The sequence below is a fragment of the Colletotrichum truncatum genome (genome assembly GCF_014235925.2).
Source record: "Colletotrichum truncatum strain CMES1059 chromosome Unknown Contig_0007, whole genome shotgun sequence".
Lineage (NCBI taxonomy): Eukaryota > Fungi > Ascomycota > Sordariomycetes > Glomerellales > Glomerellaceae > Colletotrichum > Colletotrichum truncatum.
In genome coordinates this window covers 2,038,644-2,054,295 of record NW_027222404.1, presented here as the reverse complement: position 1 = coordinate 2,054,295, position 15,652 = coordinate 2,038,644, and the positions used below count along the sequence as shown (strand labels likewise).

The 15,652-nt window shown below is 51.6% G+C and overlaps 4 protein-coding genes across 4 annotated transcripts; all 4 read left to right on the top strand.

The window, feature by feature from the left end:
* Nucleotides 1-723: 723 nt before the first annotated feature.
* CTRU02_210995 (epsin-like protein ent1 2) lies at nucleotides 724-2,554 on the top strand (the record flags this gene model as incomplete). Its single annotated transcript, XM_036721765.2, has 4 exons — nucleotides 724-801; nucleotides 844-935; nucleotides 986-1,206; nucleotides 1,260-2,554. 4 exons carry the CDS (start codon nucleotides 724-726, stop codon nucleotides 2,552-2,554), a joined length of 1,686 nt encoding a protein of 561 aa, XP_036586137.2.
* Nucleotides 2,555-4,329: 1,775 nt separating this feature from the next.
* On the top strand, nucleotides 4,330-10,602 carry CTRU02_210994 (nucleoporin sonb; the record flags this gene model as incomplete). Its single annotated transcript, XM_070205562.1, has 5 exons — nucleotides 4,330-4,435; nucleotides 4,494-8,395; nucleotides 8,522-8,761; nucleotides 8,827-10,425; nucleotides 10,495-10,602. 5 exons carry the CDS (start codon nucleotides 4,330-4,332, stop codon nucleotides 10,600-10,602), a joined length of 5,955 nt encoding a protein of 1,984 aa, XP_070060805.1.
* A 499-nt stretch (nucleotides 10,603-11,101) lies between these two features.
* Nucleotides 11,102-11,674, top strand: CTRU02_210993 (SET domain-containing protein; the record flags this gene model as incomplete). The annotated part of the gene is made up of 1 exon (XM_036721767.1): nucleotides 11,102-11,674. One exon carries the CDS (start codon nucleotides 11,102-11,104, stop codon nucleotides 11,672-11,674), a length of 573 nt encoding a protein of 190 aa, XP_036586139.1.
* Nucleotides 11,675-13,048: 1,374 nt separating this feature from the next.
* CTRU02_210992 (C6 finger domain-containing protein) lies at nucleotides 13,049-15,652 on the top strand (the record flags this gene model as incomplete). Its single annotated transcript, XM_070205561.1, has 5 exons — nucleotides 13,049-13,764; nucleotides 13,832-13,890; nucleotides 13,962-14,262; nucleotides 14,327-14,895; nucleotides 14,955-15,652. The coding sequence occupies 5 exons, from the start codon at nucleotides 13,049-13,051 to the stop codon at nucleotides 15,650-15,652; spliced, it is 2,343 nt and encodes a 780-aa protein (XP_070060804.1).

Here is a 15,652-nt window from a genome sequence, read left to right as displayed (position 1 = left end):
GGCGACCCATCTCTGGCATCATCCGCACCTGCTTTGTACCGCCGTGCTTCCAAAGTAAGTTAGGTACCTCGCCTCGCTGCGTCCTGCGGCATCGAGGCTGCTCGTTGTCGCTACCAATGTTGCCTCTCTTATCGCCCCTCCATTGCCCTGCGAAAAGCGTTGTCCATTCGACTTCTTGAATGCCGGTAATTAATTCTTTGCTTCTCTAGGCTCTTCACCTTATCTCGCACCAAGCTCGGCTTGCGACACCCAACGCTCGGCCGTCATTTCGATTACTCGTGGGACCGAAACAGCCAACCACCAGCAGCACCACCAACACCAACAACACACCATTCACCTCTCTGCCCCTCCAGACACCTTTCGTGTCCCGTATTCATCGTATCATTTGCCGACCGCATCGATTCAATCGCTCCCAACTATCAGACACTTTCGATAACCCTTCCGCCAACTCACTTATTGTGTCAGCTCTTGCCTGCGTTGGGCCCAAGCGCTCCGTCGCCCAATTGCGCCTGGCTAACCTGCGCTGTTCTTCTCGCCGAACCTGTCGACTCAAGGCTCCTACACCTAGTCGCCTTGATTTCACTTCGCTATTCCCAGTCGGCGGTTTACTTCGAATAATACATTGCCCTCTGTAACGAAATCACCTGCGATCCCGTTGTTCCCGCGCCACACCTATCTGTCATACCAGAGCTTGCCTTACCACTACGATCATCCACCGCCAACATGTCAAAAGTTATCCGTAGCGTCAAGAACGTCACCAAAGGTTACTCGAGTGTCCAGGTCAAGGTTCGAGAAGGTCCGTTTTCCCCCTCCATGCTTCCCCTTTCAGTTGCGCTTCTTTATTTGCTAACTGGCGCTTATGTAGCCACCAGTAATGATCCATGGGGTCCGACCGGAACCCAGATGAGCGAAATCGCTCAATTGACCTACAACACGTAGGTTCCTCCTGTGTACCACTCCAGTTGAAATGCTAATGGTAACGCAGCTCCACTGAATTCTATGAAATAATGGACATGCTGGACAAGCGCCTTAATGATAAAGGCAAGAATTGGAGGCATGTTTTGAAGGCGCTAAAAGTGCTTGACTACTGCTTGCATGAAGGATCTGAGCTGGTCGTGACATGGGCACGACAGAGTATCTATATCATCAAAACATTACGCGAGTTCCAGTATATCGATGAGGACGGCAGAGACGTTGGTCAGAATGGTAGAGTTACCCACCGGCGATACACTTGGTACTTGTCTAACTAGAGAGCACAGTCCGCGTTGCCGCCAAAGAACTTACTGCACTCATCTTGGATGAAGAGAGACTTCGGGCTGAGAGAAGCGATCGCAAGTCGTGGAAGTCTCGTGTCACAGGCCTTGAAGAGTACGCACCCCAGCAAGTGGGACCTGCACAACCGCGCCCCCGCCGGCGCCCGAGCAATGATGACGACGCTGAATACAGGCTCGCCATCGAAGCTAGCAAGCACCAGGAAGAGGAGGATCGCAGAAAGCGGGCAAGCCGTGCAGTCAACGAGGCCGAAGACGATGACTTGGCTAAGGCCATCAAACTCAGCAAGGAAGAGGAAGAGCGGCGTCGACGAGAAATGGAGGACACCAACGCCTCCCTACTTTTCGACGATTCCCCCGTGCAAACGACGCAACCACAGTATACTGGTTTCAATCAAGGCTATCAACAGGGTAGTGCGGTTGATTTCTTCGCCAACCCTATCGACCAGAATCAGCTCCAGCCCCAACCGACCGGCTTCATGCCTAACGCCTACACTGGCTATCAGCAACAACAAGCAACTGGCTTTCCCAATGGCTATGGTACTGGTTTTGGAATGCAGCAAAACATGGCTATGGACCCTTACGGACAACAGCAAGGCATGCAGGGCTTTCAGCCTCAACCAACGGGCTTCAATCCCTACGCTCAATCGCAAATTCAAAGCCCTGCCGCTCAGGAACCCGTTGCGCAGCCAGGGAGCAACAATCCATGGTCGACAGGCACAATGAAGCAAGCGCAGCCGATGAAGCCAATGCAAACTGGTTCCAACAATCCTTTTGCATCGTCTTTTGGGCGCCCTCAGCCTCAGAGTCAGCCTTCTATGCCTGCTCTTGGTAGTCTTCCTGAGCAAAAGACACTCTCGACCTTTAGCCAGCCCAGTTATACTCAGCCCAGTTATACCCAGCCGAATCAAACGTCCAGTGCTTTTGGTACTCCACAAAAAGAATTGACCGAGCACGAGGCCAAGCTCAATGCTCTGCTCGCTGGGGGCGATGGCATGGATACATTTGGCAACACCGGCCAAACTCGTATCCCGGCCCAGCACACGGCACCCGGAACATTTGTCAACAGTGCAGGAACCGGCGCCAACCGGCTCACGGCGGAAGCGACCGGGAACAATCCCTTCCTACGATCGCAATTTACTGGTATGCCTAACATGTCGTATGGCGGCACGCAAATGCCCACTGCGACGGGCCCTGCAGGGATTAATGGCAGCAACAACCCATTTGCTGCAACGCGACCACAACAGCAGAATGGCCAGACGCAAGATCTTATACAGTTTTAGCCTTCTTTTCCGCTTTGCTTGGTTATACCAGGAAGAAGTTCTGTCGACTATGGCTGCTTATTGTCGGCGTTTGTCAGAACAGGCTGCAGGTAGCGAGATGACCAATATCAGATTATCATTCTTATTTTTTCTTTCTTTACTACCTAGAAGTTGGGCGGGACAAACTATTTTGCGGAGCTGCGGCATGTTCCATTGGGTGGCTTTAAAACTTGTTTCTGTTCATACTCGGTTGACGACTCGTCCTCTACGCGTTATTTACGCAGCTTGCGCATATCACTTATTCCACCAACCGCGCCCCATGTGTGTTCTTCGGTTTTCCCTCGGTCCTGAAGCTTTCATGTAGTGTGCTAGGACTTGTCAGTGTCACTCTTTCCAAAGTCGGCTGTGACAAGCAGCACCTGCAGACGGTTGTTGCTGACATGCGAGACTATAATTGTAATGATTGCAGGTCGTCATGCCATAACTTGATGGCTTTAAATTACCTAAGTAGTTATATCAGACCGGGAATTCACATGTACCGGACTCTAAGATGATATAGGAAGTATTGTAAAGGTCGGTTAGGGCATGACTGATTTGATCATATAGTGCACTGTCAAAGCTGATGTGTCATCATCAAGTTGGACGTCCCCCCAAGTGCAAGGAGAGATATTGGTCACAAGAGGTTTGTATAGAAGACAGACGTGCATAGATATGACAGGGACATAAAGTTTGACAAATGTACCGCTTTTTAGCTGTGCCTCGATTCTGATTAATGATTACTTTCACTAACAAGTCCTTCCTGAGTGAGAGTTGGAAAAAGAAGGGTGGCTGACCCCAATCATGATAGGGAACAACGCTGGCAGTGAGCAAGAATGGGGGAATGGAGTGGACTGGTTGCAGGCATAGCACTGTGACGCATCTCGAGGCAAGCTCTGCAGGCAGGCGGAACTGGAAAGTATTTTACTAATAAGTGTAGGCGGAAGCTACATCTGCCTGCTCCTGCCTAGATGCTGTTACCATGCTTTCATTGGCTCCCACCGATGAAGTCTTCCCTCTGGACGAATCAGGTAAGGTAGCTGTCCTCAGGCAGCAGCAGCATCATCAGAAGTTCCATACGTTCAACCGCAACATACTGGAAAATTACCTAAGCTCTTGTCTCTGATGGTCACCAACTGGGCTAAGCTGTCTGCCCAAATCACCAGCGCGCGGCCCTACTTAAGGTGGTGAACCCTTTGCATCAGTGGGAGAGATAGAGCTCCAAAACAAAACGCAAACACTGCGAGCACCAATTCTCTGTGGCCCCCATCGTATGCGCCAGCATATTTTTTACTGCTCCGCTGTCGTCCATTACCGCTGATACAGTTTAAGCTCATCTCGTCTTCTGCTGCTTTTGGCTGTGCTGTTTTTATGGGGCACCTCCCCCCTTGCCCTTTGCTCCTTTCTATACCTAGGTAACGCGCGCTGCGGCATACCTTTCACCCACCCCAGCCACTTTTTCTCCACGTACCTCTCTTTCCTGGTTTCTTTGCGTAGCAACCAGAGCGAGAAAAAAACTCGACGACTAGCTGTGCTACAACACCACGCCTCATACCACGTCACGTCGCCAATTCATTCATCTGACGCGCCCACCGGTCATCAACACCGACGGTCGCCTCCGATCGGATCGCACTGCATGTCAGCCTTTAATTGATTGCCAGCGATTCAACTGCGTTCGCGACTTGGGACCCTCGTCCGCGCTCTAATTCCTTTCCCATCATCGAGTTTATCACGGCCGCTGCTGGTAGCCCCCATCCATCATGTCCGGGTTTGGCAGTACCGGCTTCAGTGGCTTTGGCCAGTCCAATAATCAGCAATCATCTGGTTTTGGCGGCTTTGGTACGAACAACTCCAGCTCCAGTACGGGTAAGTCGAAACTCAACCCCCTCCCCTTCCTTCACTACTTTGGCACGTCGTTGCAAAGTTCCTAACCGCCTATCTTCTTCAGGTTTCGGCTCTGGCAACACCGCGAACAGCGCTTTCGGGTCTACCAGTAACAATAATACTAGCGGTGGACTCTTTGGCAACACAACTGGTGCGTTCGGTGGTACATCTTCAGGTACGTTAACCCAACCATTGCGACATGCTATGTTCTTACTTGTGTTGAGCAATGGACTAACTGCTGTCTCTTCAGGTGGCTTTGGATCCAATACGAATACCAGCTTTGGAACCTCGAAACCTGCCTTCGGAGCCTCCACCTCTACTGGGGGTGGCCTATTTGGCTCCTCTAGCAATGCAACTAACAATACAACCGCCAACTCTGGCTTTGGTGGCTTTGGCGCCAATGCGACAACGAATACGTCGTCTCCCTTCGGGGGATCAGGCGGAAACTTGTTTGGTGCCAACAAGCCTGCCTTTGGCTCTACCACCAACACCGCTGGTGGAACTTCATTGTTTGGTGGTGGGAACACCTCCAGCGGCTTTGGTGGCAACACTGCGACGACTGGTGGCTTTGGCGCATCCATGAACCCTGGAATTGGTTCCGGAGTTGGCGAGCCGCCTGGCACCGCGCTCACGCCATTTCAAGCGCATCAAGAGAAGGAGCCAACCAACAGTAGCCAGTCAAACTCCTTTCAAAACATTCTGTTCCAGGAGCCGTACAAAAAATGGTCTGCTGAAGAACTTCGGCTTGCTGATTATGCTCAAGGCCGTCGCCACGGCAATGCTAGTGGGACTGGTGCCTTTGGTGTGTCCAACTTTGGTGGCACTGGATTCGGCTCGACAAACCAACAAAGTACGGGATTCGGAACAGGCACTGCTTCTACTGGCGGTGGTCTGTTCGGCGCCGGCAACAACAATAACAACACTACTTCAACAACCAGTGGCTTTGGGGGTACTGCGACGGGCGGGTTTGGATCCGGAGGTGGTCTCTTTGGTAATCAGCCAAAGCCGACTACTGGAGGTCTTTTTGGTGGTAATAATACAACCACATCACAACCTGCACAGTCGACAGGACTATTTGGTACGAGCTCCGGAGGCGGTTTCGGCGCTTCAAGTACAACAGGTGGATTCGGCGCCGCCAACAATACCACGGCCGGTGGAGGCCTTTTCGGCTCTAACACCACCAACACTAACAACGCTGCGAATCAGAACAAACCTGCTGGCTTCAGCTTCGGAAATACTGGTGCTACTACTGGTGGTTTTGGAAACACCAACACAAACGGCACTTTTGGGTCGAGCAATGCCAACAATACTGGTACTACAGGCGGGTTGTTTGGTAACAGCAGCCAGTCCACAGGCACAGGGCTCTTTGGCAACAACCAAGCGCAACCTCAGTCACAAGGCACAGGATCGGTTTTTGGTGGTGGCGGCTTTGGCGGACAAGGTCAGCAAACAGGCTCATCCCTATTCGGTAACCAGCAAAAGCCTGCGACAAGTGGCGGCCTTTTTGGAGGGGGTGGAACGGCAACTACGGGCGGATTATTCGGCGGCGGTGGCGCTACAACTTCCAATTCCTTTGGCGGAACCGGTGCGAACAACACGACGGGCGGCCTATTCGGATCCAAACCTGCCGCTTCTGGCGGAGGGTTGTTTGGATCTAGTACGGCAGGTCAAGGGACGAACACTGGTGGGGGTCTTTTCGGAGGAATCGGCTCGAACTCCCAGACCCAGCAAACTGGCCAGTCATCTCTATTTTCATCCGCTGGTCAGAATCAGCCTAAACCTGGCTTGTTCGGCGCATCTCAGCCGGCTGGCAATAGTCTCTTTGGAGGACAAAACAACCCACAGCAAGGCTTGTTCGGGAACAACAATTCACAGCAGCAGCCGCAGGGATCTCTTCTTGGCAATTCCATTCTGGGAAACTCCCAAAATGCCAACTCTGGCCCACAGTCATTGACGGCCAATATTACAGATGTCTCAGCCTTCGGCTCGCCGTCATTGTTTTCTAACCTCGCAAGTGCTGAAACCCCTAACCCAGGCCCATTGGCAACGCCCCTTTCCAGCAAGTCGAAGCCGAGACGCAGCTCTATCCTGCCTATGTACAAATTAAACCCCGCGTCTGCCGCCCGCTTTGTTACCCCCCAGAAGCGTGGTTTTGGATTTTCCTACAGTACCTATGGTACTCCTGGCGGCAGCCCATCCAGTGCGGCTAGTACACCGGGCGGTGCCAGCCGCAGTCTGTTGGGGTCATCAAGCCTTAATCGAAGCTTGAGTAAAAGCGTGTCAACTAGCAACCTGAGGAGAAGCTTCAACGCCGAGGATAGCATTCTCGCCCCCGGCGCTTTCTCGGCGAGCTCCGGTCCTCGTTACTATGGTAACAATGGCAGTGTAAAAAAGCTGGTCATCAACAAGGATATGCGCAGCGACCTCTTCTCTACACCGACCAAGGACAAACCTACGGCCGATCAGCTGAACGGTTCTCGCAAACTGTCCAAAAGAGTAAGCTTCGATACCAGCAATGTCGAGGCTCCCCAACCCGACGAGGCCGATGGTGCCGTAGTGTCGACACCCAGGGGTGGCATCCTCACGCAAGCTTCGACCCCTGCGAGTAATAGTACCAATGGAGCCAATTCCTCAGTGGCAGCAACTGGAGACTCAGAGCATAGTAAGGGCAAGGAGCTTGCTATTGTTCATGAGGAGGATGGTCTAACTCAGACCCATGAAGTTGCTCATGATGGCTTCGACAAGGCTCCTGGCACTTACTGGATGAGCCCTACCAAAGACGCTATAGCCGCTATGAACAGGATGCAGCGCCAGCAAGTCGCAAACTTCACTGTTGGAAGAGATAACGTTGGCTCCGTCAAGTTCAAGGTTCCGGTTGACCTGACTAACATCGATCTCGACGAAATCTTCGGTGGGATCGTCATTCTGGAGACGCGCTCTGCCACTGTGTATCCTATTGCGGCCAAGAAGCCACCGGTCGGTAAAGGCTTGAACGTTCCGGCCACTATCTCATTGGAGCAGTCCTGGCCACGCGGAAGAGATAAGCGCCCCAGTAACGATGCCAAAAAGTTCAGCAAGCATGTCGAACGGCTGAAGCGAATCGAAAACACTACTTTTGAGGAATACAATCCTGATACTGGGGTCTGGAAGTTCTCTGTGGAGCATTTCACTACATACGGGCTGGATTATGATGAGGATGAGGATGAACCCGAACATCATGATGGAATTTCAGCTCTTGAACCTTCCTCTCAAATTCACTCTTCCCAGCAAGGCCTTCATGAATCTGAATCTAGCCCTGGGGACGATGATACTTTCAGTTTCCGCAGAAACAAGCGTCGTGCCCTTCCTGGTGCTTTTGATTACCGAGATGAAGATTTCGGCGAAGTCGAAGACGACAGTGCGTCACGCCGTTTTCAGAGCCAGCCTTTTTTAGGGGATAGCTTCGCGGGTTCGACGTCCAATGCGCTGGTTCTTTCTACGGAAGGCGAAACGGTTGCTGATCAGGACACCGGATATGGAATGTTTGAGGACGAGAATATGGCGGGCACTCCTCTCAGACACCATCTTGCCGCGGAGCAAACAGTAGACTCGCCTGAGGGTGACATGATTGTCCCAGCAAGCGAGACCCCCGGAGGCATTCTCCGAGCGAGAATGCGAGCCCTAAAGGGTTCAGCTACCCCTATGAAACTTCAGGTTGCTGGCGGAGACGAATGGATCGACATGCTGCAGCGGTCTGTGAGTCCCAAAAAAAGAGACCGATCATTTTTGCGGAGCGTGAACGAGACAGCTTTAATATCTACTACGGATGAATCAGAAACAGGCCACAAAGGCCGTGTCGTGTCAGACGGACGAGGCTTCGCAACAAGCATCGATCTTATGAACTCGTTGTTTGAGAAAGCCAAGGCTCCAGCTGCTCCAGCGCCGTCGAGAGGATTTGTTCAGGTTGGTGAATACTTCATGGTCTAGAGATTTCTCCTTCCCGGTGCTGCTCAGATTGTAGAGCCAGTGACTGAGCAGTCTTCTGTAATTAATTAAGAGATCCTTTGACTAAGATAAATGATGATTTAGTGGCCATATCAACGACAGACCAAATCTTTTGTGGACCAATCCGGCATGACTGAGATCGATCGCTCCTACTACAACTCAATGAGACCTAGCTGGGGACCAGACGGAACCTTGATCTTTGCAACAGCTTGCACAGCACTCGGGACTGCTAGCAGACATGCCAAGGTGGACAGCCTCACGATTGCGAGGAGTATCATTCAAACGCATGATCGAGAAATTCAAGCGGTGAAGTTTTCCAACGAGGCAAGTGATTTTCCCTTTTTGTGCCCTTTTCTGGAAGACTTTTTCACATTGCTAACTGATCCCAGGCTTCCGCGAAAACCCTCGAAAATCAAATCCAGATGACGAATGTTAAGCTTGTTGCGGGTATCCCTGAAGTGGCCTTGCGTACCAACAGTCTCAGGTCTATCTTTCATGACCAAGATACGAGCAACCCTGCGAACGCACACGAAAAACTGGTGTGGGAACTTGCCAGTATTCTTTTCGATGGTCCAGTCAGCACTAGAGAAGGCACGGAGGGCGCATCTCGGAAAAGTAGTTTGTCTAAATTCTGGGCAGCACTTGTCGACTCATCGTCGTCCCGATCGATTGCGCTAGCCAAGTCAGGCGAAGAGAAAGCTATTGCAGCCCTATCTGGGCATCGTATTCAAGACGCCTGCAAATATCTCCTGGATGGAAAAAATTTCCGTCTTGCGACTCTAGTATCGCTGATCGGTACTAGTGACCAGTCTAAGAAGGACGTCCGTGAACAACTCAACGAATGGCAGGAGGCCAATTTTCTATCTGAGTTTTCCGACTCTGTACGTGCGATCTATGAACTGCTTAGTGGCAATTCAGGCGTTTGTGAGGGCAAGAAGGCGGTTCCTCTTGAGGACCGCATTGAATCCTTCATTATCTCGCAGCGATTTGGTCTGGACTGGAAGCAGGCATTTGGCCTTCGACTTTGGTACTCTATTTCACATAGCGACGACCTCTCGACTGCTGTCCGTATTTTTGAGGACGACGTTACCCAGGATAGGGAACAGCGGCCACAAACTTGGTATCTAGAGCAAGGTATACCGACGCTCTGGGAGGACCAAGATCTCAACGTTCGTGAAGACCTATTATGGGGGCTCCTAAAACTTTACTCAAACGAGGAGACCGACCTGGAGGCTGTTCTACGACCAGAAAACAGTCAGTTGTCACCCCTGGACGTTCGCCTGTGTTGGCAGCTTAGCCGCGCCCTGGTATCTACCAACAAGGTTTCGTATGGCCATGACGCGTTAGAGAAGGCCGATGCTTTAACCATATCCTTTGCCGATCAACTTATCAACGAAGGAAGCTGGCTTGAAGCTACATTTGTCCTACTGCATCTTAGCCGAACAGAGATGAGAGCAAAGGCAGTGCAGGATAACCTCTGCCGGCATGCAGCGCTCTTAGGCCCAGAGGCGGACAAGGCCTTCACAACACTCACCCAGACTTTCAAGATTCCCTCGTCTTGGATCTGGGAAGCCCAGGCCCTCTACATGCGAGCCGTCAAAAAGGACGCAGCGGCCGAGGTGCAATGTCTGCTTCGTGCAGGCTCATTCTCGGAAGCGCATGAAGTATTTGTCCATAAGGTAGCACCAACGCTTGTTATTAGCCGTGACTACGATGATCTGGCCGTCACCCTTTCTCGCTTCGAGGATCATGATGATGCCATTCCTGGCTGGACCCTGGGTGGCGAGGTTTACAAAGCTTTCCTGGAGCTTGTGAGCTGTTGTAAACAGCGACAGCAAGTCCCTTTAACTGTGTTCGAGAAGCTTGTCAGTGGCCTGCCGGCTATGCGTGAGAATGCTGAGAGCACCAACATCATTAGCTTGGCAGCTATTTCTGAGATGGGGTCTATTGTGGCCAAGGTGATGGCAGATGTGTCGAAGCAAGAACAGGTAAGACACTTCTCAAATTCGATTCTTGGTTGAGTGCCATTCGGTGCGCTAACGGATCTGTTACAGCATGATGCTCCACGGGTTTTGGGTCTTCCCCTTACAGAGGACGCCCACCTCAAACACTCTCTTCACCTAAGCCTTTCATACTATGAGGGATTGGTGGCAGAGGCTAGGTAACAAAGTATCAAGTTTGAGCGAGACATGTTCATGGTGGGAAAAGAAAACGGGATGTCTAAGTGGACGGTATGGGGCTTAGCTTTCCTTAAAGGATCACAGGCCATAATGTATTTATTGTGTACGTTGTAGGTGTAGCTACGTTCTGGTCTATTCAGGACGTGATCTCTATTGCGAATAAAAAGTTTGTATCAGATTTGACACGTCCCCGTTCTGTCATTTACAGTGCAGGGCCTAGAAATTGGCGCCCGTTTGTAAGCGAAAACACACATACAGATTCAGGACAAGGGCAACGATTGGATTGGCAGACCAGCTGCCTAATGGCAAGTGGGTCCCATTGTTAGAATCAACTCTGCTCGGTAGTGTAGTCGGAACCACTCAGCAAACAAGACTAAGACAGCGAAACAATACACCTATCTGCATGCGTTGTGCCCAGCAAGTCTTATTTGAGCTACTTCTCTCGGTAGAAACGCTACATATTTTCTCAAGGCATCTGCATTTCATGGCGCAACCCAGGAATTGGCCGCTCGGCCTTTTGTACCTTCCAAAGCCAATGCACTCGCGCCTGTTGAGTGAATCTCAACGAATGTCTATAGGCCAGCAGACAGCGGAGCTGCCTGAAATCCCAGCTCATATCACCTTGTTACCGAGTCCTCTGGTGAAGATCACTCCCATTACAGATTTCAAACACCCAGCGAAGGGTCAGTTTGGGCTCTTTGCGGCCCGGCATATCAAGCCTGGGACATTCATCATTCCTTACCTCGGGACAGTGCATCCAGACGTTCCCTCCAAGTCAGACTACGACCTATGGCTGGATCGAGAAGCTGAGATTGCTGTTGATGCTAGTGAGAATGGCAACGAAGCAAGATTTATCAATGACTACAGGGGGGTCGCGGAGCGGCCCAACGCTGAGTTTCGTGAAGTTTGGAGTCATAAATTCCGGCAACGGTGCATGGCTGTTTTTGTGCTGCCTGAAGGGAAGAATGGGCGCGGAAAGGGCGGGATTGGCAAAGGCGAGGAGATTCTAGTCAGCTATGGGAAAGGGTTCTGGGGGCATCGGATGTCAGAAGAGTGAGGTAGGAAGTTCAGTATTTAAGTATGAGATCATGTACCGCGCGTGTATTTCTTGTCCCTGCGAAGCAAAGACCAACACGACGTATGCATATGAGAGCTTGCGAGCAAATGTGGCTTTCGGTATTAACCGACATGCCATACAACAGAAGATAGAAATTAGCTTTGCCTGCCTCTTGCGCTGCTCGCATGCGCCTGCTCAATCCATCGTGGGTTCCTGACCTTGTACCGGTTTGCATACTACGTATATGGCCAGTTACTAGTCCACTTGTATTTCTGGCCTAAAGTTCCCAGCATTGCAAAGTGATCTCACTTTCTCCATGTCCTGGTGATCTACAGGTAATCCTAAACAATCGAAGTGAGAGTGACTGGAGTAGAAATAGAGGCGAAACGAAGCACAGTTTGCAGTGGCCCAAGCTTTTTCACCAGCCACATAAAGGCACAATCAACCCCAATAAGGGAAGTTGCTAAGCTAGCCAGATAAGGCTTCTGGTTGGTTTGTGGGCCCGTGCCTCCTCTAGTGATTGATTGAGCTTCCCCAAAAAATTCTTCCAGTCAGACCGTATACCGGAAAAGCCCTGACGCTGGCTTTCCCCACCCTTGGGTTTCCTCGAGACTCGAGCTGACTGAGGTCCAAGGTCAAAAACTCCAGCGTGTCCCCGGATCAATCAACGCCTTTCAAACCTCCATCGGCAGGCTGGTTCTTCCTATTCCGTCCTCCAGATCGCCTCTAAGCAGATCCATCACGAAGCCCGCGTCGGATTATTTTTTTTTGAAAAGAGGTCAGTCAGCCCGAATTGCTACCAACCCCCACGTGCATTGCTGCCAATTCCTGTTTGCGCCGGCACCGCACGATGGAAAAACTTCTTGTCATCGTCGCAATGCCTCGCGCGCGGAAGACAAATCGTCGCCGACAACACGGATGAATCTCCAGCTCTAGCTTGAGCTTCTAGCCAAAGCTGTCGCGCGTAGACGCACGGAAAGAGGAAGCTTCCAAAGGGGTCTAAATGCTTTGCCTTTGCCGGAATCTTGACTAAAGCATGTAGTTTCGCACAGAAATTTTCACCCATTGAGCTCGTGTCGACATTTCAGGACTCGGGCGCCTTGTCGTGCAACGGTTTGCGACGCGTTCGTGCATGCGCGAATCCGAACCACACCAGTCGTGGACGCGCGACTCTACCTCACCGGCATCCCGCTCTATCCAATTTTTAGCATCAATTTCCTTTGACTCGCGTCGAACTTCTCATTGCTTGCCTGTGAGGCCTGTACCTCTCTTCGCACTTCGTAACGTCGATCAAGAAGCAACTCGAACGTTTTTGTGTTAGTGGTCTTCTCACCCTGTGAGCGCACAACCAAACTTCCGTGTGCAACGCCTACCATGAGTTCGACACGCGAAGGCGAGACTGAGGAGGAGAGGTTGCAAGCGCAGGGCCTTCAAGATGATGGGATTTCACCGGACGAGAGGCTTCCAGAAGACCGAATGCAAGAGGACAGGATAACCGATGAGAGAATCCCAGACGACAGACTGCAAAGTTACCCTTCTCCTTCGGCTGATACTCAGGATGTTGGTCCCTACTATCATCCACCCCCTCGGGACGATTCTCAACAGGAGCCGCCGCCACCGCCTACACCCCAGCAGCAGCCGTCTCACTCTGCCAGCGTTGAGGAATTACAGCTAGCTGCTCAGCTTGGTCAGGATTTGGCAGCAGAACCCATGATGCACGTCACGGATCCTGGCATGAATGTCGAAGATCCAAACCTGCGAAGCATCATGCCACACCCGGAGCAGCCACAGCATCAGCCTCCTCCCCGACCCTACGTACCCGAGGAGCCCTTGCCCGAGCCGCTTCCTCAGCATGTCCCCGTGCCTGTGTCCCTAGACCATCACCACCTCCCCCAGTCCTACGCCCTTGGGGACAGCACACCGCCTAGAAAACGATCCAAGGTGTCACGCGCCTGCGATGAGTGCCGGAGAAAGAAGGTCAAGTGCGATGCTCAGTCAGACTCTGGTGATAACCCCTGCTCCAATTGCAAGCGTTCTGGTATTCGCTGCATGTTTAGTCGAGTCCCTCAGAAGCGAGGCCCGAGTAAAGGGTAACGTGTTTTTTCCACTGATACTTTATACTTTAGAGGACACAACACTGACACGATTCTCATACAGGTACATCAAGGAACTGGCAGACAGGATTAACAGTATTGAGGGCAAGCTAGAGATTCAGAGTATGTATCTGCAACTCGGGCTCCAGTATGGACTCGGCATGTTTTGTGATGCATCTCTAACATAAATCTAGGCCCCGGTGACGACGCCAGTCGGAAACGACCTTTCTCCAGCATTTCCAGCGCTGATTTGTCCACTCCAGCACCTACGCGACAGGCAGCCTGGAGCACTGAACATCGTCCTCTCCAGCCCATGACTACCCAGTCTGATAGATATCAATCATCGCCTTTCTCCGCCAATGGCTTGGCTCCCCAGCCACTAGCAATCAAGAATGACATGCAACCGCGGCCGCCAGTAGCGCCGATGGACGGTGCTGTGACGGATATGCCAGATATTGATCAACCCCGTGATGTAGATGACGCCGTATTCGATGGGTGAGTTTTTTATCGTTGTAATCTCGCCTTGTCAAGGAACTATGGCTCACCGCAAGACATGCAGGTACATCAACATCATTCAGCCATATCTTCCCTTTCTGCCGAACAGCAAGGCTTTAATCCAGGACTACCTGGCCCAGTGCCCTGGGCTCCTCCGCGAAGCGTTTGTTGAAGCATTGGCAGGGACTATGCATTCATTCCCATCCTTCCAGTCAGGCAACCCGGGCGACGTCAGACTAGCCCACACGCTCTTGGTGGAGTGGGAGGCCAGTGACTCCACATCTCGGACTCCTGCGGCCAACATCGTGTTTCTTCAGACACTTCTTCTTATGATTGTTGAAGCAGATAACCGACCATTGGGCTCCATCGGTGCACCCAAGGAATCACTTTTGGGTAGAGCGGTAGCGGGCGCCAATGCTTTGAAGCTATATCAGGCCAGACTAGAGCCATCTGAGATGGAGCTTGGTTCGGATACTGATAATTTGATTCGCGTTAGAATCTGGTGGTCTCTGGTTCTGCTTGATCGATGGAATGCGGTGGGTTTTGCGGTACCTTCCTTGATCAGAGACGAAAGTGTTGTTGTTCCCCCAGGCCTAAAGTTGGCTGTGGGCGAGGTTCAGTTCCTCTTGATCCGTAAGTCTGCACAGCATGTGGCCGATCTGTTTGATTAGCGGTAAACTAACCTTCTGAAGGATCTTCAAAATTTCTGAGCCGTGCCTCGGTCATGATCACAAATTTCCAAGAACCCCTAAACCCCTCGTTTGGAGATCGGATGGTTGGTACTTTCATGGACGCTTGGGTCGAAGACTTCCGTGAAGACCTACCTGCTCATATTGAGCCAAGTTCATATCCTGTGGTTCATCTTGTCTACTGGCACTGTCGGCTCCTGGCATATCTGCTTCACCCATCAGCCAAATCGATAGATGCTCTGTGGCCTTGCCAAGAAACAATCAGCCTCCTCATCGAGCACTCGCAACTTATTACACCTCTACATCATCACTTCACCATACTTGTAGTGCTGGTACTCATAGAGCTGGCAAAAGTGGAGAGGACAAAGGAGGAAGCAACAAGACTACTTGATGTGTTCCGTGAATCATCTCTGCCTGCTTCCGTGTTTGACGGGCTAGTTCGAGACAAGATTGCTGATCAGCTCCGTCCATCTACGAGTGCGGCTGCAAGTTCGGCTCCCTCAGCAATGGAGGCGGCTGCAAGTCAGGGGCTTCAGCATTTGGCCGATTTGGCCACTCTCTCATCAGCTGCTGCGGAAAAGGCTGACGGAGCCTCAATATATCGCACCTCACCGAATTACGAAGACATGGGTTTCGATCCACGGCCTCTACTCCTTACTGGTTACCTCAACGTTGTCCGCGCAACGCAACAGTCGGCTTAG